The sequence below is a fragment of the Acinonyx jubatus genome, chromosome D3, assembly GCF_027475565.1.
Source record: "Acinonyx jubatus isolate Ajub_Pintada_27869175 chromosome D3, VMU_Ajub_asm_v1.0, whole genome shotgun sequence".
NCBI classification, from domain to species: Eukaryota; Metazoa; Chordata; class Mammalia; order Carnivora; family Felidae; genus Acinonyx; species Acinonyx jubatus.
Window position 1 is genome coordinate 31,347,074 of NC_069392.1, and position 23,391 is coordinate 31,370,464.

Genomic DNA, 23,391 nt, shown 5'->3' on the forward strand with positions numbered 1-23,391 from the left:
TTATGGTCTTAACCGTTACAAGATGGAACATAACGGTTGCACAACAGTGTAAATATTTAATACCACTGAACTGTGCAGTTAAAAATAGTTAAGACACACTAAATATAATTTATGTATGTTTTACTGCAATTTAAAAAAAACAACTTACTGATTTCCTGTACACGTGGAATTTTTAGTGATTAAAATTCTTTAATTAGTATTTTGATTTACTTAGATTGTATCAAGAATAGTAGGAGCTGACCTTGGTCATTATCTATACTTGGTGTTTGTCCAGGCCCATTAAATATTATAGAGATTCAATTAAATCACATAATGGATTTCTGTATCTTTCTTGATTATAGAAATCGTGTTATTTTTATTTAGTGATTTCTGTTGGTGGGGTAGTCCAAATAGATGGATCACGTTTAACTTGGTGTTGACTTTCACTTTCCTCACCTGCTACATTGAATGAAGCAGGCTTACTTTTCAGAGAGAGTAGGAGGAAGTATTAAATAAAACTTTAAGTAATATAATTTATTTCTAATGTTCTCCTTATGTTTTCAGAATGTAAATCCAGAACCATTCAAACCATAAAATATTCTCCTTTTATAAACTTTTTTTCTTAGAAAATTTTATTTTTTAAGTAATCTTTACACCCAACATGGGGCCCGAACTCACAACCCCGAGATCAAGAGTTGTGTGCTCTACATACTAAGGCACCCCTCAAACCTTCTCCTTTTAAACTCTGTCCCAAAATATTACTAGATGAAGGAGAGCAGTGGCACAATATTATCAAAACTGGAATTTATTTTTTCAAATTTAAATAGAGCTTGATTTAAATCTAAGGACAGAATGTCTTGATAAATATTTAAAAAGGAAGAGTTTTTATATTTTACCTTTAAAAAGAAGAATATAAAAGGTCAGTACACTTGAGAATTTTGGTATGATTTGGTAGCCTTTTTTGGACACATGGAGAATACATGTTTTTACGTATTTTACATGCCTGAGACTGTAAAATTTTGTTGTATATAATGTGAAGGCATTTGTATGTACAAATCTGAGACTATAATTGTGTTTTTATGATATATTTGAATGAATATTAAAAATACAAATATTTTTCTTTTTTCTTTCTATATCTGTAGGAAAGTTCATCTTGCAAAGATTTTTCTATAACAGTCCTCATAGTATCCCCATAAGAACTTCTAATCTTACTAAAACCCTCTAACAAATATTTCATCTTTGAATGCAATGTTTGTGACAAATGACAAAGGGTGTTCTGTCAGAAATTGAAAATCTAAGACTTTTTACTTGTAAGAAAGTTCATTTCAGTTTGGTTAATTTCATTTCTTTAGAGCCTCCGAAATTCTTGCCCATATCATCAACACCCCAGCCAGAGAGACGGCAGCCACCCCAGAGACGACATTCCATTGAAAAGGAAACACCCACTAATGTAAGACAGTTTTTGCCACCCTCCAAGCAGAGCTCCCGATCTCTTGTAAGTAACTGGAAAACTGCGTAGTAACTTAAGGATCAGTTAGAGACCTGGAATAAATAGCTTTCTTAAGACAACGATTAGGAGAAAAAAATCTTCCAAATGTTAAAATGATCTTTAAATAGCTTTATTTGTTTTTAATATCTAAAGAAAACCAATTCTGACAGTAACCTAAATGAAATTTGACCACTCCTTGTTCATTTAAAGTAGTTTTTTTTCCCCAGAAGACTTATCAATGGTTGAAAGCATGTATTATTATTAAAGAAATGCCTTCTCACCAGTAGTTTATCAGCAGAAAAACAGAACTCTTAACCCAACAGGTTGAAACTTTAAAGTACAAAGACTTTTGTTTATGTGAACAACTTAAATGTATATAAGAGATCACAAGTCCAATAATCAAGAGGTTCTTCTCTTCAGCCAACTTTTCTCTTAGAAGCCAGTTTATCATTCAGCTGTGTACCTGGCCTTGTGATCATATGACACCATTGTTGGTGTTAAATTTTAAAATTATCACTGTGGAAGAACTATCAGATCAGTTAAAAGGAATTTCAGCTAGTAAGAGAAATTTTGAATGGAATAGAAGAAATACCATAGAATTAATAGAAGAAAGACCATCAGCCCAAATCAAGGACCCAGAAGTGTATTTCCTGACAAAGGGGAACTCTTAGTGTGTGGTAGGTCAGGCTGGGAGTTGTTTTTTATGGACAAGGAGAGCAAGACAAAATTTATCTGCAGTCACAGAGAAGAGTCTCAGTGAAAGGCAGTGGGAAAGCACTTCGGTCAGCGCTGGGTGGCTCAGGTTCTATAGGGAACCACAGCTCACGGGAAGGGCCTCTGGGTGTGAGCTGAGACAGAGTAACCTCCAGTCAGAGTAGTGACTGGTCTCATTAATAGCTTATCTTGAGAAATCCATAATCACACTTGTCTTGTGGTAGTGCTGTCTAGCTTGGTAAGTACTTTAAAAGTATGACCATTAATTTAAACTTTAGCTATATTAAAACAAGGAATCCTTTTGTATTTATAATCCTTACACTGAAAATGGCAGAAATGTCTTTGTTGGTATTCATTTTTATTTTTATTGTATCTCCCTCTGTTTCCTTAGGATGTTTAAAATGTAATTTTCTTTTCATCACTTGGTCAAATGATTGAGGACGATGGCCCATCTAAGTAAAAGGAGACTTGTCTTTCAGTACCTTCCCCAGTGTGCTGCATGCTCCCCACTGCCCCCAGAGGTGGTTGCCTCTGTCCTGCCTCCTGGTGAGCCCTGTTCAGGGGGCCACTAAGTTAGAAACATCTTAAGTCTCTGGTTTGTGAATTCTGAGACTCCCTAGGAATGACTTCATGGTATGATTACTAATTTGCACATATGGAAGCAGATGTTGGTGTGGACACACACATGTGGAATCTACTGTTAACATCCTCTGTGGTGTTTTTGTTTTGTTTTGTTTTTCTTTCATGCTCTGTAACCACTATTTTTAGGTCACTCATGTTCAGCATTATTTTCTCCTTTTCTTTCCCCCTGCCATTTTCTTTTTCCCTTATCTGTTGTTCAGGTTCCTAGGATAACCAGTGTATGGCCAAGGACGCCTTTCCGACCACTTTTTTCTACCATACAAACAGCTTCTCTGCTCAGCTCTCATCCTTTTGAAGCAGCCATGTTTGGGGTAGCAGGGGCTATGTATTATCTATGTGAGAGAGCTTTTACCAGCAGGTGGAAATCCTCAAAGGTTGGCCTCTTTCTGCTGGTTCTGGGGATTATTTTACTCTATCTCTTTGACAGTGATACCTCAGCTACTGCACTCTGAACAATTAACAGCTTAGATGGGCACTTTGCTTCTGATCGTTGATTCCAGTCTTTTGTAGGATGCATAGATTACACCATGATCTCAGTTGAGAGGAAAATGACCTTGAAAGGACAACAAACTCAAAATGCAGCATCGGATTAGAGGGACCTGTGAGTGACCCAGTTATACGGCAGGAAGAATGCCGTCTCCTCTCCATGTGCAGGGGCACTCAGATAGCCTGTGGGTGCTGGCCTTCCTGCCATCGGATCGGCATTTGCTCCCTCATTCAGCTGGCAGAGCAACCGCCTGCCAGGCCATATAGCCACAGGGGACTCCCCCACAACCCATGAAACCATGTCATTTCTCGTTTCCCACACACCCCGCCATGAGCTCAGAGGGGCTGTGCACCTGTAGCCCATGCCTGCCCTGGGCTCCAAGAACCTTCTTCCCCACACCTTTCATACAGCTGCATTGTGTTCGTCAGAGTGTGGCATGGTGTTTAGGACAACCCACTTCTCCTAGAAGTTTTAAGTTTTCCTTTTATTGATGCGGTTATTTTAAATATTTTAAATAAGTATGCATTTTATTATTTTTTAGATTTTCATACAGAATTATTTTTTAAAGAAAATCCAATACTTTCCAAACTCCAGTGAAATAAAAAGCCCTCAAACTATGCCCAAGCTTCCCCTGCCCCCAGAGTAGCATGTGCTGCTGACTAGTGTTCGCAGCTGCCTGGTCTGTTCTGCTTCATATAGGGTCCTGGCTCTGTGAGGTCCTTTATTTACTAAACATATCCTTGACAAATGAACCAGCAGCTGGTTTCTTTGTTATTCTTTATTACTCATCTTGGTTTGGAAAAGAGACTCTGAATGTAAATGAAATACAACAAATTCCTTTCTCTTCTTATTTGTCATGAAATAGAGGCTAGATCTCTATTCTTTTTCCATTTTAGATCTTGGCCCTTTGGGCAGTACATGGTCAGGTGCAGGGATGGCATTTTAATTCCTGTGACTCTTACTGCTGCTATTACTGGAGATCTGCTGACATTTTTATACATTTTTTTAACTTGTTTTATTTTTTGTTTTTTTTTTAATTTACATCCAAATTAGTTAGCATATAGTGCAACAATGATTTCAGGAGTAGATCCTTAATGCCCCTTACCCATTTAGCCCATCCCCCTTCCCACAACCTCTCCTATAACCCTCAGTTTGTTCTCCATATTTATGAGTCTCTTCTGTTTTGTCCCCCTCCCTGTTTTTATATTATTTTTGTTTGACATTTTTATTTTTATTATCAATACTCCCCAGAGATATCTGTATACTATGTCTGCATATCACTGTAGGCAAACAGTTCACTTTGACTTTTAAAATTGAACCTGAAAAAAGAGAAGAGTAATTAAACTTAATAGGTGCTATTTTAATTTAAATCTGCCTTTGATTTATTAAAAACTCAAAACAGCAATGGTCATTTTGGATAATTTTCAAATATCTGCTACTTACAAAGTTTTTGCTAATTAAGAATACTATATAAAATATAACTATTCCCATTCTTTCTGTGGCTCAGTAACCAGAGTATACATTATGTTCTCTAATTTCTGTGCTCCCTAACTCTGACCCTTCTGGATGGTAAATGTAATCAGAATATTCAACACAAACTCAGCAATTTTAGTGACATACATCAAAAGTAAGTTCTAAAAGCTCATCTCCCCCTATAGCATATTGTAATCTTTATTAAAACTCTTTCAGATTTAGCTACCCTTTCGTAAATTTAGGAGTGAGATTGAGGCACAGAGACGCAAGAGGATTTTAGAGTCCCATGTCTGGCTGTGACAATGAGCTCTGGGCATGTGGAGGAATGACCGAGGGCTCTCAGTCACTGTTAAAGCCCCAAATGCTCCTCACATTTTGGAGCGTTAATATCTCCGCAAGATCTGTTAAGGTTAAGGCTTAATTTGGCATTGGGGATGTTTAATTTTTTTGCCAATTGAAAAAAAATAATGAAAACTATTCTAGTAACTGTTTATTATTTTCTTTCATGTTGCATTAAAGTTTTGTTGTCCTTGGGAAAGCACCAGAATTAAAACATTAGCATTTGACCTGATGGAAATTATTTTACTAAACAGTAATCTGCCTGAAAGTTAGAGAAAGAACAAGAACACCCACAAAATACAGTTTCTTATTATGTCTTACGAAGTACTGGATTTGCATATGGTTCAAAGCAGTAAGTTGAAAGTATGCTTGACTAAGCCCTTTTGTGATTTAAGACTGAGAAGAGGGAAGTAGAGCCTGTCAGGTCTATTATGTGTGTTAGGATCTCCCTGCAAATAAAAAGGATTCCCATCTACCGGAAATGTTTACCGTCCCAGGCATCCCAGTTGTTAAGTTAATTAAATTGGCACTATTTGCCATCTTCCCATAGCAATAAATCTCAGGTATTGATTCTCTGATTAGTTACTAGATTCATACATTATTTTGTTCCACCTCAGCAGTTTTGTCACATGGTTAACTATCAGAAAATGCACAAAAATCATACTCAGCAAATGAATAAAAAAGACCATAGGAAACTTCTTATGAAATATGTTAAAAGCTGAGAAAAGCCATCATTCAGACATGTGCAGCCGACAATACCTATCTCCTGCAGAATTGTAGTGGCCTAACCTTCACACAGGCAGTGCATTGTTCCTACTTGACACTAAGCTGTTTTCTCAGGGTGGAAGAAAACTGAGTGGATATTGGACACCAATTTAATCCTGTTATGTTTGAAAACTTTTCCCATTGAAAGAGAAAATTATGTGATGGTGATTTTTTAAAAAATATTTTAGACTAGCAAATGATACAGTCTTCCTGAACAGACTACCTTCCCACCCTCTGGATACAGCTTAGTATCCTCTTAAACATTCCTCTTAAAAATTCAATTGCAGGATTTTTTTCCAAAACATTTTTAAGCAAATTTAAAGTTAGCCTGACCAGACATGATTTTGTATTGATTGTTAGTAAGAAGCAGTTCTTCAAACTACTTTTTTTTTTAGTAAATGCTAATGTTTATCAAGTTTGCAACCTAGATTTGTTTTTGTTTTTTCTGATTGAAAGACAGAACTGAATGTTAAAACTCCATAAACTGACTGCATTCATAGTCATGTGCTTTCTCATTTGGCTTGTTTGATTCCAGAATGCCTGTGAGCAATGCTATTGTGTGTGTGTGGGAGTGAATTATAATGTGTTTGCACTGAGAACATTAAGTCTCAGTGTCCCTACACCACAATGGCCCCTGTGAAGCCTGGCAGGGTGAGAATGCACAAGACCGTTCTGTCTTTCTATTAGATCCACCAATCAAACACAGGGCCGGATGGGGAGCAGATGGGGGTGAGGCTTTTTATTCAGTGGGATCAGTTACATCAACATCTTCCTCAGCTGTTTTTAGGGAAGCCATTACCATAAGACAGCCGGCATAAATATTTATTGTGAAATTCTTAAGATTTTCTCCACATCTTTCCAGTGCTGATTGTACATTCAGCAGTTGTTTAAAAGTAATAACAGAAATCTAGAGAACCGTGGTGCAGCCTGTAGAGGTTGCTTTTTGGCTGGAAACTGCACCAGTAGTTACATGTTTCAGTTCTGCTCATACCATTAGGATTTTTCTCAATGTGCTGATGTAACTTACCACTAAATAATGCTTCTCAGTATAAATTACTAACCACCTCCTTTTGGCTATTCTGGGTACCACAAACCAGTTTTCTAAATAGTACCAATGTTGTAGATTTGTTATGTAAGTATTAGCATATAGTATACAAATAACAGGAAGCAATGTCTTTGCAGAATTGTAGGAGAAAACAGATGTCAATTTGTTTTAGAACAAGAAAATGTTCTTTCAAGATTTCATTACACAGATACATAGCTCTGCTTAATGAAATAGAAACTTGAGGCAAAATATGTACTCAAATGTGAGGAACTTTCCTTTCCTGGAAATTTCTATAGGTTATAATGTTTGACATGGTCCCCAGAAGTTTTCTGCCATCTTTTGTCTTAGTGTAATTAGAAATTATGTGGTCCCCAGAGTGAGCCAGCTCTGTTCCAGTGTTCATTGGGAAACCTCTTTTCTTCTCTGGAGCTACTAACCAGGTGTCTGATCTGAAGGGAAACTGTGCAGTGCCAGAAAAGGGGGTGGGAGTTTCTTATTCATGTGGAATTTTGAATTTCAGGAGGAATTCTGCTATCCAGTGGAATGCCTAGCTCTTACTGTGGAGGAAGTGATGCATATTCGTCAGGTCCTGGTGAAGGCAGAGCTGGAAAAATACCAACAGTATAAAGATGTCTACACCGCCCTGAAAAAAGGAAAGGTAGAGCTGTTTAAAGTTGGTTGATAAGTAGGGTTAGAGGAATGGTGAGTCCCAGGCCTGGTCTCCTGAGGGAGTGGTCTGCTGGCAGCCAGATGGTACAGGACTTTTAGGGGATTTCAGGAGGTAAGAGGCTTACCCTATACTACACAGTTCCTATTCTGCTTTGCATACAAAAGAGAGTATTTTTGTTTCTCTCTGAGAAATCAAAAATTTTGGAAGACTTAAAACAACCATAATAAATAGTGGCATGCCTTCATAAAATCATGTCTGCATTTAGTTGTTATACTTTTAAAGGATTTATAAAGAAAATACATCTGAAAAATGGAAGAGACTGTTTCAGAACCTTCTTCAGATTGATTCCATGATGATGAGCCTCTGAGAGCTATAGCCTTTTATTACCTTTTAAAAGTGGAATTATAAGTAAATAGCCAAATTATAATTCCTACAGAGCCAAACTTGAAAACAGGGTTTCTGAATTCTCTTTTTCCTTCTGTCTGCTAAAGGTCCCTAATATGTAAAAGTATATTTAGACATGTAAATTAGGAAATTAACTGTTGGCAATGCTCTTCTCTCCCTTTAAATTTGTATTTTTAGCTCTGCTTTTGTTGCCGAACCAGGAGATTTTCCTTCTTCACCTGGTCTTATACCTGTCAGTTCTGTAAGAGGTAAGGTTTTTTGTAATTGATGTAAATAAATACTACTTACATTCACTGTTTAGTCATTTTTCCACACAGGAACAGTATTAGAAATTACCCCAATTTGTTATCACATCGTATTGTGCTTGTGGGTTAGTAATACTGATTTCTTCAAAGAGTAGAGCAAACAGTTACTTAGCGTTATAGCTGGAAAATGTTTCTCCGCATGTACTTCTTTTACATAACTAAGGTGATCCTAATAATCATATGTCTTGTTTAAACACAAAAAGTAGATGTGATTGTCACGTGATCCTTCCCTAGATAGACAAGAAAATCCCAGACAGATGAGAGTTGATCCTTTTCCAGGAAACAGTGTAAGAGTTCACTTTCACAGATTGTCTCCTTGGCAATCCACGGTTGTATCAGTCCGTTACATTCTGGTGGAAGAACAAGAGAGTTTTTGCAGTTTGTTATAGAAATTCACAACCGCACAGCCATTGACTTCTCTCACTTTCCGGTCTCATCACGTCAATGCTGAGTAACACTTCTGATTTTGTGTACAGGCCCGTGTGTTCACAGTGTTGCAAAAAGGTAAGCTAAGCTTGGCAAAATTATAACTTGTGTTAATTTTAAGGAGTCTACCTCTTTAACAGTACTGCTCACTCTGGTTTCATTTGGGATAATAGATGCGGCTGCCCTCTAAACCATACTCCACTCTTCCCATCTTTTCATTGGGACCTTCTACCTTGCAAAGAGGGGAAAGTTGCATGAGGCCAGAAAAAACCCCCACTGGCCACCATCGCCCACTCCGGAGCATTGCCAGGTGAGTAAGACACCTGAGACTTTACTCTGTAAAGGAAGAACGTTCCTTTTGAGAACCAGTGACAAAGTAGGGTTTGGGCTCAGGGTGCTTTAGGTTGGGTGGTTGGTTTTAATATAGTCTTGACTTGCGCACAAATCTTCAAAATTTCCCAAAGGTAACTTGTCAAGGGATAATAGCTAGCTACTTGAAGCATACTTGAATGTCATCATTTTTTTTCTATTTTAGAGGTAATTACTTTTGTGTGTTCTCTAAAAGTCCTCTTTAAAACTGACCTTGTTTTCAGTGCAGTTGAAAACCTGCACCTGAAGTTGTCTTCTTTTCTCCTTAGTTTTGAAAGCAAATCTGTTTAGGTCTTGGTTTCCAGTGGTCTGCAAGAACTTTGGTTTATCTTCCTATTGTAAATAAGGCAGAAATAAAGCTTTATGCCAAGAGCTTTATGGCAATTAAAAAAAAAACCTGAATATCAGTCCCTTTGCGTTTAATGCAGGGTAAGGTTAGTGTTGGTCCTTGAGAAAGGATGGAGATCAGGCCAGCTCGGCTCACGTACTCACATACTCACAGGCCAAAAAGGTTGGGGTTTTATGCACCAGCTGCCCCCCGTCAGGGAGGGGCACTGGTGCTGAGCGCTGGGCAGCCCCACTCCTGCACACCACAGATGTGGGCGGCAAGGCAAGGAAGCTGTGAGCCCAGCAGGTAACTTGTGCCCGGCACTGCTGCCCCTGTGCTGCCCACTCTGCCCTGAGACACTGCTGCTCTGTGGTGGCCTCCAACTGTGGATCATCACCTGTGAGCTCAAGGCGACGGGACACGTTGTTGTTCCTTTCTGTACATACTCCACACCTAGGTTCCTGTTTGGTTTAACTAAAGTAGTAAACGAGTAGATGATTCCTAGTTATTTCAAAAAATTGCCCAGAACAATTACTGTGATGAGGTCTGGTGAACTCCAGCTCTCTGGAATCCAAATAATTAGTCATCCAAATGTAGAGAATTATTAGGGAGGGGAAGGTGTATTTGAGAAACGCAAAAATGTTGAGAAAGCTGGTCCCTAGATAACTTTTCAGGGTAAGACATATTTACCTCAGCTTACTGTAATCTGCCCCACCATCTACAGTTAACTAATGTTCATCAACCCTGACACAGGACCACTGGAGAAAGAACTTGAAGTTCCTTCTGAATCACCCAGAGGACGTTAGCAACATGTACTTTGTTTCATTTTCATTGTTAAAGTCCACTAGACGTCATGTATGTTAATCAGGTGAATACTCTGAATGTCTTTTTTTTCCAAAAATTCTAGAAGGGACACTAAGAGATTTCAGTATTATTATTTCTTAATAAAGCATGTTTCCTGGTTTCTTTTTTAAAAAAATATTTTGAATTTTATCCCCAATTAGAAATTCTTCCTTTGGAAGGACATGAGGTGACTCACCCATTCAGTAAAATGTTTTGGCAGCAAATTTACCTTTTTTGCACCTAGTTGCTCAGTATTGCAAGAGAACTGTGAGTAATGATACTGGATTCAGAACATTTTGTTTTGTTCCAGGTTCTCCTCAAAATCTAAGTCTGTGGACAAATCAGATGAAGAACTACAGTTTCCCAAAGAGTTGATGGAGGACTGGAGTACTATGGAGGTGTGCGTAGACTGCAAAAAGTTCATTTCGGAAATCATCAGTTCGAGCCGGCGCAGCCTGGTGTTGGCCAACAAAAGAGCACGATTAAAAAGGAAAACACAGTCTTTCTATATGTCCTCACCGGGCCCCTCAGAATACTGCCCTTCAGAGAGGACTATCAATGAAATCTGAGCCTGTGCCTTTCGGTTGCTTTGTGTTCAGAGTCGGCACTAGCGCGGGAGAAACACTGAGCTGCACTGTCTCCTTGCCGCGGTCTTAGTTAATAGGCTTGAATTCGCATTAGATCAGGTTTTTGCTGCGTCACGTTGTTCCACAGACTGAATGCTGTGTTCATATCGATTGATGGTATGTGACAGGTCAGCCGATTGCTCCTTTGCACTGAGAGATAACAATAGTTTGAAACTTGCTTGTGTGTGTGTGTGTGTGTGTGTGTGTGTGTGTGTGTGTGGATTTGGAGGCCAGAAACTTTTTCCTTAGTTCAGTTCCTTACTGTTCCCTCAGATAATTTCCTGACTAAGGCAAAAAGCTTCTCATGTGAGAAATCAGCCTCACAAAGGCATCGATGTCAGCACAGTCCTAAGCAGTAAGTCATATTGGCATTTCCACCTGACAGTGTTCCTATCTAATGTACATAGTGACCAGGCCCCGCCACACACCAGGTACCTGGAGTCGGGGCCAGGCTGCTCATCATCTCATGGCACAAAACCTGGAAGGGTTTGCTCATACTGTCAAACTGACTTTAAATTATTGTTGCTCTGAGATAAAGACTCCGAGGGACTTCACGCCTGCATTCTAGTGCAAAACATCTGGATAAGCCGTACACCCAAGTGGGTGACCGTTTTCCTCCAAGCTGCTGTGTTTGCCCCAGTGCAATGGATCAGTGTCTCCTGAGTGGGTGACAGGTTTTCATTCCCTTTCTTGAATGTATTATGGTTACTTGTAGTTTTGCAACAGAGGTCTAAAAATTAAAGTTTTGTGGGAGTTTCAGGAGAAAGGAACGCCAAAAGTCTGTCAAGAAGTTGAGTGTGTTTTGGGTAACTATGGGGAGGGTTGTGACCGCACAGGGTGCCAGCTATTGCCACGCCACGGGGACTGAGCTGGAGCTCTTCCGTTTTCAGCTACATTTTTCATAACTTTATAGTCTTAGCCATCACGACTAAATCAAGCCACAATTTGGTATCTAAGGTCTCAAATTGAAATTAATTTATTTTTATAAATGAATTTTAAGGGAAAAAACATTGTCTAATTCTTTTAAAATTACAAGAAAATTAACCCACCAATAGGCTTTTTGGATGCTTTTTGCACAAGTTTTCCTTGTAAATGACTGGAGTGAGTAGGGTGGGTTTTTGATGAAGTAGGTTGGAGGATGGCATTATATACCTGAAATTTCTCCGCTTGTTTGTCCCATTCCAGGAGCTGTACTTTATTATTTTAGTATGCTTAGAAATGACCAAATTGCCGTTGATGTTTGGAAAATCAGTGAATGCACATACGCAATAATTTCCTGAAAGCTATAGGACACGCCTGTAGTCAGCACTGCAACAGCACCATTACATAAGAGGCATGGCAGTCACATTTCATACCACAGCAGAGTAGAGTAACATTTCTATATTAGATTAACAGTAATACCTCAGAACTGCTCTGGTAGTAGTTTTTAATGGATTGAAATTTACAATTTAGTAAATGGCTTAAAATTACTTATACTTAACGAAATAAACTTTACCAATTGACTAAAATAATGCATGTTAACAGTTCGTCTGTGTTTGCATGTGAAAGTGGGCCACCAGAGAACTCTTATTGAGTTTGCAAGTGTTTAAATTATTTTAAAGACTCTTGTGTAAGAGATTTAAACATTATATTGGGCAAATCTAATTTATAACATTTTCCAAGGGACTATTTGGACTCTGTACCCCAGAAGGTTTGGTGGAAGCCATGCCCTTTGAGGGCCCCAGGCTTGGACCTCTAAATGACTACCAGGAAAAGGAACGGTATGTGTATACATATATAGACATGACCCAAGATAGTGTGCTTTTTAAAATAATGACTAGTTTACTGCTGTTACTAAAACATAAGAAACTAAGCCCCCCAAATGAGAAATTCGTTTACATTCACAAGGCAGATATCTAGCCTCTCTCAATCTTTGGCTTCACCTCTTCAGGTTTATGATACTGTATGGGCTGATTTAGGCATGATCACTCTTACCAGAGCATTAGAATGTAAATCCTTCAGCAGTATTAACGAGGTTTGTGAAATGGATGGTATGTCTGCTTGAGACAGTTTGCAGAAAGTAGTGTAAGAAGAGGGCATGTGGCACAGTTAAACTTGCAGACGTTGAATTAACATCACTTTTTGTTGCCAAAACAATTTCTTACATTTACCCTTTCCTTACCCATGACATGTACCCATCACCTCGACTAAGTTAGGTAATCTGCCGAGGGTGATTCACCAACAGCTTGTGGAGCATGGTTGCACCATCCTTAGCCTAGTCTGACATTAGGACTGCCTCCCTCTTCTTAACTACTAAAATAACATACCGTCACAGTGTTCCTTTTTTTTCCTGGTTTCCGGCCACTGGGCATTTATACCTGATCCAGCAACAACAAATTATTGGCTAGCTGGTCTCAAAAGGAGCCTGGTGTGTCTGAGAGCTCGCACGCACACTGAAGCAGCCCTTGGTGCATCCTCCAGCACCGTCCTTTTGTCCCAGACCGCACGAGCTTGCCCTGCTGGGAGGTGGTTCCTTCCCCACGGCCTAACTTTCTACCCATGTCAGAGTGGTTAAGAATGCTTGTAAATAGTGTAATATATTTATTAATATTTGAAAGGCATTCATTCAGTGGACAATGGGAATTAACTCTCCCAGGGCAAGTAAAAATTAAGTCAAATAATTGATATGTACATTGACTTAACAGTCTTACTAGATTTCAAGTCTTAAGCCTTTCAAATTAAACCAGAAGTTTGTTATGTAGGAGTTTTAAAAATGATCTTACTTTTGAGGAGACTGTGTGATTAGCACCGTGAACTCATACCATGAATTTTTTAAGGCTTTTATTTTTCTAACTGTATTAATAAATATAGGACTGGATTTTAGGTGCCACAGAGGAGACATGAGCGTTTTAAATTATGTTGCTATTTGCTAAAGCAAAATGGCAGAAAATTTTGTTCATGCAAAACTGTACACTGACTGGACTTTGACCTGGCTTCCTGTGTGTATAAAAGTCAAGGTATTGCTGGCATTCAGGGTGACATATTGGTACTAAACATTTTCCATTCAAGTCTTTTATTTTAAATAAGTTTAGGGAAAAATAAAATGGCTTTCCATCATAACTTCTGTGTTGAGTTCCTGTTGTAAAATGGTGATGTCTTTCGGTAACTAGCTGTCAGAAGTCACCTAGGTTAGAAAGGGAAGACACCTGTATCATCCACAAGTTATGATCGGTTTGAGACATACAATCTGACAAGGACCACACTAGAAAAATTTTTTTTAAAATTGAGCCACTGCCATAACTCTGCTGTGGAACCAAGAAGCTGTGACTTCTTGTTAACCCTCAACAGTACAAGAAATTAAAATTCTGTAAATAGTGTATAACGTTTTGTCATAGAAGTCACATACATGGAGACAAATTATGTATAGAAAGATAAAGCTCTTCTGTTATTTTTTCCAAATAGAATTCCCCAAGGGATACATTCCTAAAATGTCCTGTGATAAGAAAATTTCCTGTTGTAGTATGTAAATTGCTTGAGAAAATTAGGAAGATTAAACCCACAATGAACTTAGGGAAGTTATGTTTTTATTAACTAAAGAGAGAGCATCATTTAAGATATTTACATATCTCAAATATTACCTGATACTGAGTTTGATACTCATTTATACACACTATCCTTTTATTTGTCAGGCATATTTTAGGATCTTCCATTGAAGCTTCTCTGTGAGGTATGTGTAACAAAACACTTGTGTGGGTCCAGCTCTCTCTCCAGTGTTCACAAACTTTCTCAGTCCAAGTCAGATTCCTAGTGTTGTACCTCCTGGACCCCAGAGATACAGAAAACTTGGATGCCACAAAGAGGAAAGCTTTGTGTAACCCTTAATAACTGTATCTGTCTTTTCCCTTCTCAGCTCCAGTGAAGGAAGATAGTTGTAAAGCATCATAGTCTAGCATTTTGTAATGAGAACTATTTTTAGGAAAGGGCTTGATTGCACATATGATGTGTTTAAAGACTCTAGTTCTTGTCCCTCTGCAGAATGTGCAGGTACACACACACACACACACACACACACACACACACACACACACACAGATTCATTATAATGTTCATATAGGGTATGCTCCTTCTTCCCCCATGTTAGCCAAAGGCCCATGTCTAGAAACTTCCTTTTGTCCACCCAAAAAGTTCAGGAGGTAAGAACCTACTTAATATAAAACTCTGCCTACACTAATTAAATGTTCAGATGCATGGCATGGCAGACTGGATTTGCACTATTATTCTGGCTCATTCCACTAAAATGTCTATGATGTATAATTTATGTATTTAATTTTTTTTAAGTTTATTTATTTTGAGAGCACACACATGTGTGTGCACATGGGGGAGGGGCACAGAGAGAGGGAGAGAGAGAATCCCAGGCAGGCTCTGTGCTGTCATCCCAGAGCCCAACTCGGGGCTCAATCTCACAACTGTTAGATCATGACCTGAGCAGAAATCAAGAGTCAGGCGCTTAGTTGAGCCACCCAGGCACCCCAATGTATAATTTACGTATGTAGAATAGATGTTAACTGTGGGGAAAAAAAATCTGCAATTCTCTTTCTACTGTTGGATTTTGATGCTGGCAGCAAAACCCAAGCCACTTCAGCATTATTGAAGCAATGTAAATAAAAGAGCTTCAGAACTGACAAGACATGGCTCTTGAAAAGTGGGGCATCAAAAGTTCCTTTTAAAGATCCTCTGGATGTTTAAACTTATGCCATGTTCGACACAACTCCGTGCTCAGATTTCTTTTGCTGCCCAGAGGCCCTGGCCCCATGGGTCCTGCACTGGGAGCATTCTCACAAGCTGCACTAAGGAATCTCATTGTCTGTGGACTGAAATAAGGCGGGGACTCCCTCACCTTGGGTGTGGCTGGCAAGGAGGGACCACCTTGAGCAAGCTTGCTCACTTCAAGTTTGCCCTCCCATATATTCTTTGCTTTGGCGTTCCCTTGTGGCTGCAGGAATTGTCTGTCAGTCCCTTCCCCTAGGGTGACACAGCAGAGGACATCACATCCCAGTTCCTCCCAGGAGCAGCAGTATTCAGACTAGTGGAAATGCCAAAGATGAATTGAGAATTTCTGTAGAGCCACACTCTGAATATCAAGTTCCTAAGCAAACATGGTGTAAAAGCTGCAGGGAAGCATGTGGGAGAAATGGAAGGAACAGCAAGGCTCTGCACAGGTATATCTGAACAACGTAGCCACTGCTGTGTAGAGCCAACGGCGTAAACAAAACCCAGAATAACTTCTACTTTTAAAAGGAAGAAATTTTTATCTTAGACATCCCAAAGAGAGAAGGAAGCCTAAGAAGATTCCAGCTTACCCACCAAGGAAAGGGAACATGATGAGAGAAAAAGCCTCGAGTCTTCCTAGCACAGTATCAAGGTCATTTCAGAAGTCAGATTCACAGAATATAAATTTGGACTGGCACTGTGGGCATAACACAGGCATCCTGCCTCCATGTGACTCCCAGGACAGCCTAAAATATTCCTCCAGGTGTAGCCAATGGTAGACACACTTCCTTCTCAGTAAGAACAGGACCTTACTCTGTTCCAAAATGGGATTTGCTAGGGAAAAGGATTTTTCAGGATGAGGTTTCATCCCGATAATGGAAAAAAATTAGTCTGTAGTCAGCAAAGCAGGTTCTTTCAGCGGTACCTGGTTTCAAGTATTTGAAATGGCTCTAACTTCACTGTGCTCCGGCCTGACAGCAGAACAGCCATCTGACATGGCGAAAGTTCCTTAACATTTCTGGATTTTATTTTCTTACAATTTAAAGCAAGGGTGTTGGATGAGGTGATCTCTAAGGTCAGTTTTATCCAGGAGAGGCATTCAACACACTGGATCAAACAACCAGTACCACATAGGTACCAACCAGTAAACAGCGGAGGGCCTGAGTCAACCGTAACAAGAAATTGAGAAAAGCCTTTGTGCATCCAAGCCAGCCCTTTCACTAAAGTGAAGGCTGAAATGATGATACTTTCCAAGCAATATTTCTGTGTTTATGACAAACCTGATGATGTATAATACACAAATGCAAGAAAAAGCACAAAGTATGCTGCATTTATTTGAAACTTGGGGAGGCAAAGACAAAAAAAATCAACTTTACCAATTACTATAAAGAATCTGAGTCCTTGTGTGTGTCAGTTGTAATTCAATCTAAAAAAATTCCTCAGTAGATCTCCCAAAATGTAGAAGAAAAATTTCGGAAAGACAAGTTGATATATATTTAAAACACACACACACAAAAACAGTGTTTTACATCTAACAACATCTGGTTACTGAAGGTTCATCTCCCAACCCTATGCAACAGGAAGACCTTGTCAGACCTGGCAAGTCTTTGTTCCCACAATGTGGTGTGTTTTCCTGTCAGAGATGCAAAGAGAGAGAACCAGGCAGCTATATGGGCAACTAACTACATATAACAGACTATCTTCATTGCTTTAAGAGGCAGTAAACAAACAGACAACTCTTGTTATCCAGCTTGGTCAAAGAGCCAGTTACCACAACTACAGGGAGTCCCCCAATATATATACTTCCCAGTGTAGTAATGGGATCCCCAGCCAAGAACCTTGTCTCTTTGGCCCTCTCAGTGCTGTAGACCCCATCCCTGCCTGGCTCTCTTCTCCACCAAATTTGAACTCTACTAGTGACTTTCAGAGCTCAAAGTGATCCAAGAAGGCATTCGATCCTCACTCACTCCAGCCAATGGCAAGCTCTTGGCTCTGTTTAAACATGTTCAGGATCAGGGAGACACTTATTTCTGTAAAGTTCTATCTTTGAACAGCTCTAATAGTTGGGAAGTTCAGCCATGTAATTTAGTCCCATTGTTTACTCCTTGGTTCTGTCTTGTGTGGCTCTACAGAATGTGCCTGCTCTCCCAAGTGGCTGCCTTAAATAGCCTCTTAATTTTCCTGTCTCCCTGCTACAGTTCCTACTTCTCCCTCCTCTCTTCTGCATTTTTTCTCCATTGCACTTAGCACCTAACACCCTACTAAACTGTTCCATGAAGACAAGGATCTCTGTCAGATTTCTTCACTGCCATATCCCCAGTTTCTGGAAAAATGCCTGGCATGTAACAGATGCTGAATAAATATTTGCGGAGTGGATTAACTAACGAATTAGCAGGTTCAGTATGGAAATGAGAAAAAGAAATACAAAGGTGGAACCATCAACATGTCTTCAAAACAATCGATGCAGTTCTAATCTGTGCTCTTTAACAGACAACTGCCACGTACAGCCCCTTTGTCTTTCCTCAAAGTCAACAAATCACTGCAGCCCTAAAGTAACTAATTAGAATAGAGAAGCTTGAGGCTGTAGCTCACACCATTGACATGGTTGACTTGGAGCTCCAGAAACCCTACTTGCCAATCTGGGTTTTCTACCTGACTCCTACGTGGCACTCACTACACATTCCTCTCTGGGCTCTCTTCTAGAGCTTCTGGGTGGAGCCACCATGCACAGCCCTGCCTCCCTGACCCAGCTTTTTCCCACTAACAGGTGGATGTACAGATGTATAGAGACCCTAGAGACCTATAATTGAAACTACTACTTAAATGCAAGGAGTATATTTATCAGTACTGAGTTTGTACTCATTAACTTTTTTACCACTTGCCTCTTTTACATTATGGGAGTTAACTCTTACTAGTAATCATTACATTTTGATAAAAGTGTATGTGCCAACTGGACTGAAATTTTAAAAATATTAAACTATAGTTGCCCCTTGAACAATATGGGTTTGAACTGTGTGGGGCCTCTTAACGTGGATTTTTTTTTCTTCTTCATAAATACAGTAAAGTACTGTAAGTGTATTTTCTCTTGATTTTAATATTTTCTTTAGCTTACTATATTGTGAGAATACAGTATAGAATATATATATTTATATGTTTAATATGTGTTAATTGACTGTTGATCAATAGTAGATGATTAGTAGTTAAGTTTGGGGGGAGTCAAAAGTTATATGGGGATTTTTGACTGGGGGGCGTTAGTGACTCTTAACTCCTGCATTGTTCAAGGGTCAACTGTATTTCAAATTTCTCGTATTAAAACAATTTGGTCAATAAAAGAGAATAAGGAAAGCTATGAAGATAAGCATTATGATATTAGATATTCTGTGCTATGTTACTATTAACACATAATTTAAAAAACATTTTGCTGATTTTCAGTAGCTACCAGTTATTCAGCACATACCCACCCTATATCAGATACTGTGCTAAACACCCTCAGCCACATTATCTCCCTGAATACTCAACTGTGAAGTAGGTACCATAAATACCTTCTCTCACAGATGAGAAACAGGAATAACAAGGTTGTCATATGCCTGAGGTCAAACCACTAGCCCAGCATCCAGCCTGAGGTCTAACTCCTAAGCTGTGCTTATAGCCCTGCTACATTTCCAGCATTTCTTATTAGCTGCTAGGATTCTAACTTCAGTCCTCACATCACCAAAGCACTTATGAATGCCGGAACTGTGTGTGCAAAGCAGAACATCTGATCTTGGCTCCTGAGGAACTGTAAACTGGTCAAATATGTGAACAGTTTAAAAAAGTGATCCAAGGCAGCATAAATGTCTAGGAATATATAGTAAGCTGTAAGCTGGTATTAGTCAAGGACGCATTCATGGAAGCTGATTTTATCTTAAAATTTTTTTATGTTTATTTTTGAGAGACACAAAGGGTGAGTGGGGGAGGGGGCAGAGAGAGAGGGAGACACAGAATCTGAAGCAGGCTCCAGGCTCTGAGATGTCAGCACAGAGCCCAACGCAGGGCTCAAACTCACAGATTGTGAGATCGTGACCTGAGCTAAAGTCAGACGCTTAACCAACTGACAAACACCCAGGAGTCCTGGAAGCTGATTTTAAAGTGGGTTCAGGGGGGAGAGAGGATCTAATATTGCCCACAGTGCAACCTGATGCCCACCTGCATCAGAGTCATCTGGGCCAATGCCTAGGCCTTGGGTTGGACTTTTTCCAAAAAGGAATGAGACACCTCTGTAGCTCTTTAAGTGAAGGAAAATTATGATGAGATTATTTTGGAATAATCTGACAAGAAGTGAAACTGAAGGAAAGGGGGACAAGTTAGAAAGTGATTGTACAAATTTAATATAAAGTGAAGATTAGCTTCCTGTTGCTACATAACAAATTAACCCCAAGACACTGTAGCTTGAAACAGAAAACATTTATTATCTCAAAGTTTCCGTGGTCAGAAAATCCGGAGCAGCTTTAGCTGGGTGATTCTGGCCGGGCATCTCAGAGGTTGCAGTCAAGACATCAGCTAGGCCTGTAGTTAGCTCAAGGCTTCCCTGGGGCTAGAAGATCTGCTTCCAAGATGGCTCCCTCTCACAGCTCCCAACCACATGGACCTCCCTGTTGGGCTCCTCCAGCATCTCATGACATGGCAGCTGGCTTGCCCCAGAGCAGGTGATGCACGAACAAGCAAGGTACAAGTCACAGCGTCTCTTATGACCTGGCCTGGGAAGTCACAGAGCATCGTGGAGTATTCTGCAGTATCCCACTGGTCACACACTACTCAGTGTGGGAAGAGACCACCCATAGACATGGCCACTAGGAGGCAGCCTCCTTGGGGGCTGTCTTGGAAGCTGGCCACACCGCATAAGACCTAAAGCAGACTTCGACAGGGAAATGAGAAGACACAGAATTGATCTGAGACCTTTTAAAGGAATGTTTGGTTTGCATATGGCTACAGAAAGGGCCAGAGAAATAAGTCTTAAATAACTCAGGTTTTGTACTTGGCAAATGGAAGCAGCACTACTTAGAAATGAGGGAGCAGAAAGTTTGGTGAAAGGGAACAAATTTAGTTTGATTTATGTTGATTAAGAGATGCAGTGGAATTTCTAAGAAAGGGGTTGGCTTTAAGGGCCAGATAGTAAGTCTTAGGTCTGGTGGGCTTCATATGGTCTCTGCTGCATACTCTTCTATGGGGGGGGGGGGGGGGGGGGTTTATTTGCAACTCTTTAAAAAATGCAAAAACCATGCTTAGCTCATAGACTATAGTCTGCCAACCCTGCCCTAAGCAGACTGTCCTATAATAGGTGAAGAGAAGCCTAGAACATGATGAGCAGTGAAGGACAGAAATCTAAATCAGTCCTTAGTTGTACTCATTAATGTCTTACCAATTGCCTCATGGACAGTTACTTCTTTACGAGTGAAGATAAAAGTTAAAATATGCCCTCGCTTCAAAAAGTGTTCCATCAGCGAAGCCCAGTGTTCCCAATTCTAGCCTTGCCCAGTGGCGCCCCCCCCAGGGGACTCTTTGGCCCAATGGCGGGCCAGCGCCAGTGGTACCAGCACCGTGGACCAAGGTGCCACGAGGCTGCACTGAGGTGCTTCACGTCTGCTCCCTGGTTCGATCCTGGAGCTGGGTTCAGTGTCTGCATTTTATGAGGAGGAAACTGAAGCGGTATGAAGCGGTCACATGCTGCCCAGATTTACTCCTACATACCTATAATCCAACAGCTGCCTCACAAAGGGTAATCTCCTCAGCCACCAAAGTCACCCAAATAAATAACCCTACTTCCTCTTTGGATACTGAAGTTGTAACAGAACCTATGAACACCTGTTCTGAATATATTGGGCATTCACTAAGGCTCAACCATAAGGAGAGATCTGCTAGGGAAGACTATTCAGGGGGTGAGGGAAATGAAGCTCCTAACAGAGACACCCAGCAATTAACTCCTATATCAAAGCATGCCTAACCCTTAATATGAGGACAAAAATGCTGGAGGCAAATAGTCATCTACTCTTTAGAAGCCAAAAAGCCACTGGTGCAAATCAGATACAGTTTTAATAGTTGGTTCTAATGCCACATAGGTGGAACAGTCTTCAAAGAATATTGAGTACCACCAATTTTCCTACAAAAAGGGAAACCTATTTCCAGAGAGCTCCTGGCTCTGCTTCTAGAAAGCTTGTATGGAAGTAGCTACCTAACCAGAAGACAGGTACCAATACACAGACCACAGGATCGCCTACAGCGCTCACAGAGCTCTGGGAAGCCCAGCTTCCAACAGGAAGCTTCTTGTTTAGCTGTAGTGCCTTCTAGTTTAGGTGAAGAGTTGACACAGTAACTGGTGTATTCAACTTTTATTCCTACCAAACTCAAAAGGCCACACTAACAGGGAGGTAACACTGCAAACTAAGGAAAGGCGGCAGGATTCTGGATTTATTTCTTGCTTTGGGCAATAAAATAAAGCATTAGGCAAGTAATAGGACATTACCAAAATAGTTTCTCCTGATAACTCATTTCTCTTCTAAAAAAAAACTAAACTGATTGGTTTGGTTAAAACGAAAAAAGTACCCTATTTCTTGTTCAGAAACTAAAATGAAATGGGGATGCTTTGTTATTCGCTGTATACATATAATTAAAAACCCATCTCCTAAATTAAATCTAGGGTCTGTCTTCAAGACAGACTGATCTTCAAGATCAGTCAGTAAATTAAGTGTGCGTGCAGAACAGCTATCACATTTGTGGAATGGCCCCAAACTTGAGCGGGGGCAGGCACGGAGGCCCCACACACAGCGTGCGTTGAAAGGACGGTGTTCCACCGCCTGGAGCACTGACGCTGGATCCGAGAGCCACAGCCAGACCTGGAATATCCATGGTCTGTGATTACAACCGACTCAGGACAAAAACCCAGAGAAACTTCTATTTGAAAATGATGGGAGAAAGCCATTCCCTTTTACACTCTGATACCTTGGCTTCTGGGGAAGGGATATCAGAAATCTAACGTGTTTAGTAAACAAAACTTTCCATCAAATAATAATAATAAAGATAAAAGTAAAGGTAAGCTAGGGGCACCTGGCCGGCTCAGTCAGTAGAACATGCAACCCTTGATCTCAGCGCGCGGGAGTTCAAGTCCCACCCTGGGCGGGGGGGGGGGGGGGGGGGGGGGGGGGGGAGGCATGGAGCCTACTTAAAAAAATAAAGAAAGAAGGTAAATGTAAGCCGTAGACCAAGATCTGGCAAATTCACTCTCTTTCCAGAGTAGCCATGCACTGATCACACATGCTGGCTCCAACAGACCAAGTGTGGAGCGAATTCGCAGCCCCACTGCCGGGGGCGGAGCAGGGAGTTGGGGGGGTGGGGGTGAACGTCTGCCACTTGCTGCTGCACCTGCGTCTCCGGGTCCTGGGCTCCGCTGGTGCTTCACGCTCTGGCGCAGGCGGGGGCTGCCAGGCCCTCCAGCTCCGTGTTAAGTCGGCCAATCACCCACTCCAAGGCCTCGCGACCCTGCCGAGAGAACAGCACTGAGGAACCCTACCCCCCCCCGCCCAGGGATGTGCCCACCTCTAAACCGGTGAGATGAAGACAGTGGCTGTTCAGGTCCCATCACGCTTATCTTCTCATACTTCTGCCAGAGGGCATCTCAGGAAATGAGGCCCCTCCAGGTGCTGGGGGTACCTACTGAACATCAGTGCAACAGCAGTGATCACAGGTATTCATTGTGATGCAATA

At 40.6% G+C, this 23,391-nt stretch overlaps 2 protein-coding genes across 9 annotated transcripts in view; one reads left to right on the top strand and one right to left on the bottom strand.

Annotated features, from left to right (window-relative positions):
* SPIRE1 (spire type actin nucleation factor 1) overlaps window positions 1-14,004 on the top strand; it is a 198,704-nt gene extending 184,700 nt beyond the window's left edge. For 3 of the 5 annotated variants that reach the window (XM_027068416.2, XM_027068417.2, XM_053206267.1), the window contains 7 exons: window positions 1,332-1,474; window positions 3,025-3,198; window positions 7,454-7,591; window positions 8,186-8,256; window positions 8,790-8,817; window positions 8,913-9,049; window positions 10,590-14,004. In XM_027068416.2, the coding sequence (XP_026924217.1) occupies window positions 1,332-1,474; window positions 3,025-3,198; window positions 7,454-7,591; window positions 8,186-8,256; window positions 8,790-8,817; window positions 8,913-9,049; window positions 10,590-10,848 (950 nt within the window). In that variant the 3' untranslated portion in view covers window positions 10,849-14,004. The remainder of the gene's footprint in view (window positions 1-1,331; window positions 1,475-3,024; window positions 3,199-7,453; window positions 7,592-8,185; window positions 8,257-8,789; window positions 8,818-8,912; window positions 9,050-10,589) is intronic. The other 2 variants (XM_027068418.2, XM_027068419.2) reach the window with 1 other exon arrangement.
* Window positions 12,964-23,391, bottom strand: part of PRELID3A (PRELI domain containing 3A) — a 39,018-nt gene continuing 28,590 nt past the window's right edge. The window contains exons 6-7 of one of the 4 annotated variants that reach the window (XM_027068433.2): window positions 23,050-23,166; window positions 12,964-14,068 (exon numbers count right to left, since the gene is read on the bottom strand). In XM_027068433.2, coding sequence (XP_026924234.1) covers window positions 23,083-23,166 — 84 coding nt within the window. In that variant the 3' untranslated portion in view covers window positions 12,964-14,068; window positions 23,050-23,082. Of the gene's footprint in view, window positions 14,069-20,078; window positions 23,167-23,391 lie in introns of those variants that run through there. The other 3 variants (XM_027068432.2, XM_053206269.1, XM_027068431.2) reach the window with 3 other exon arrangements.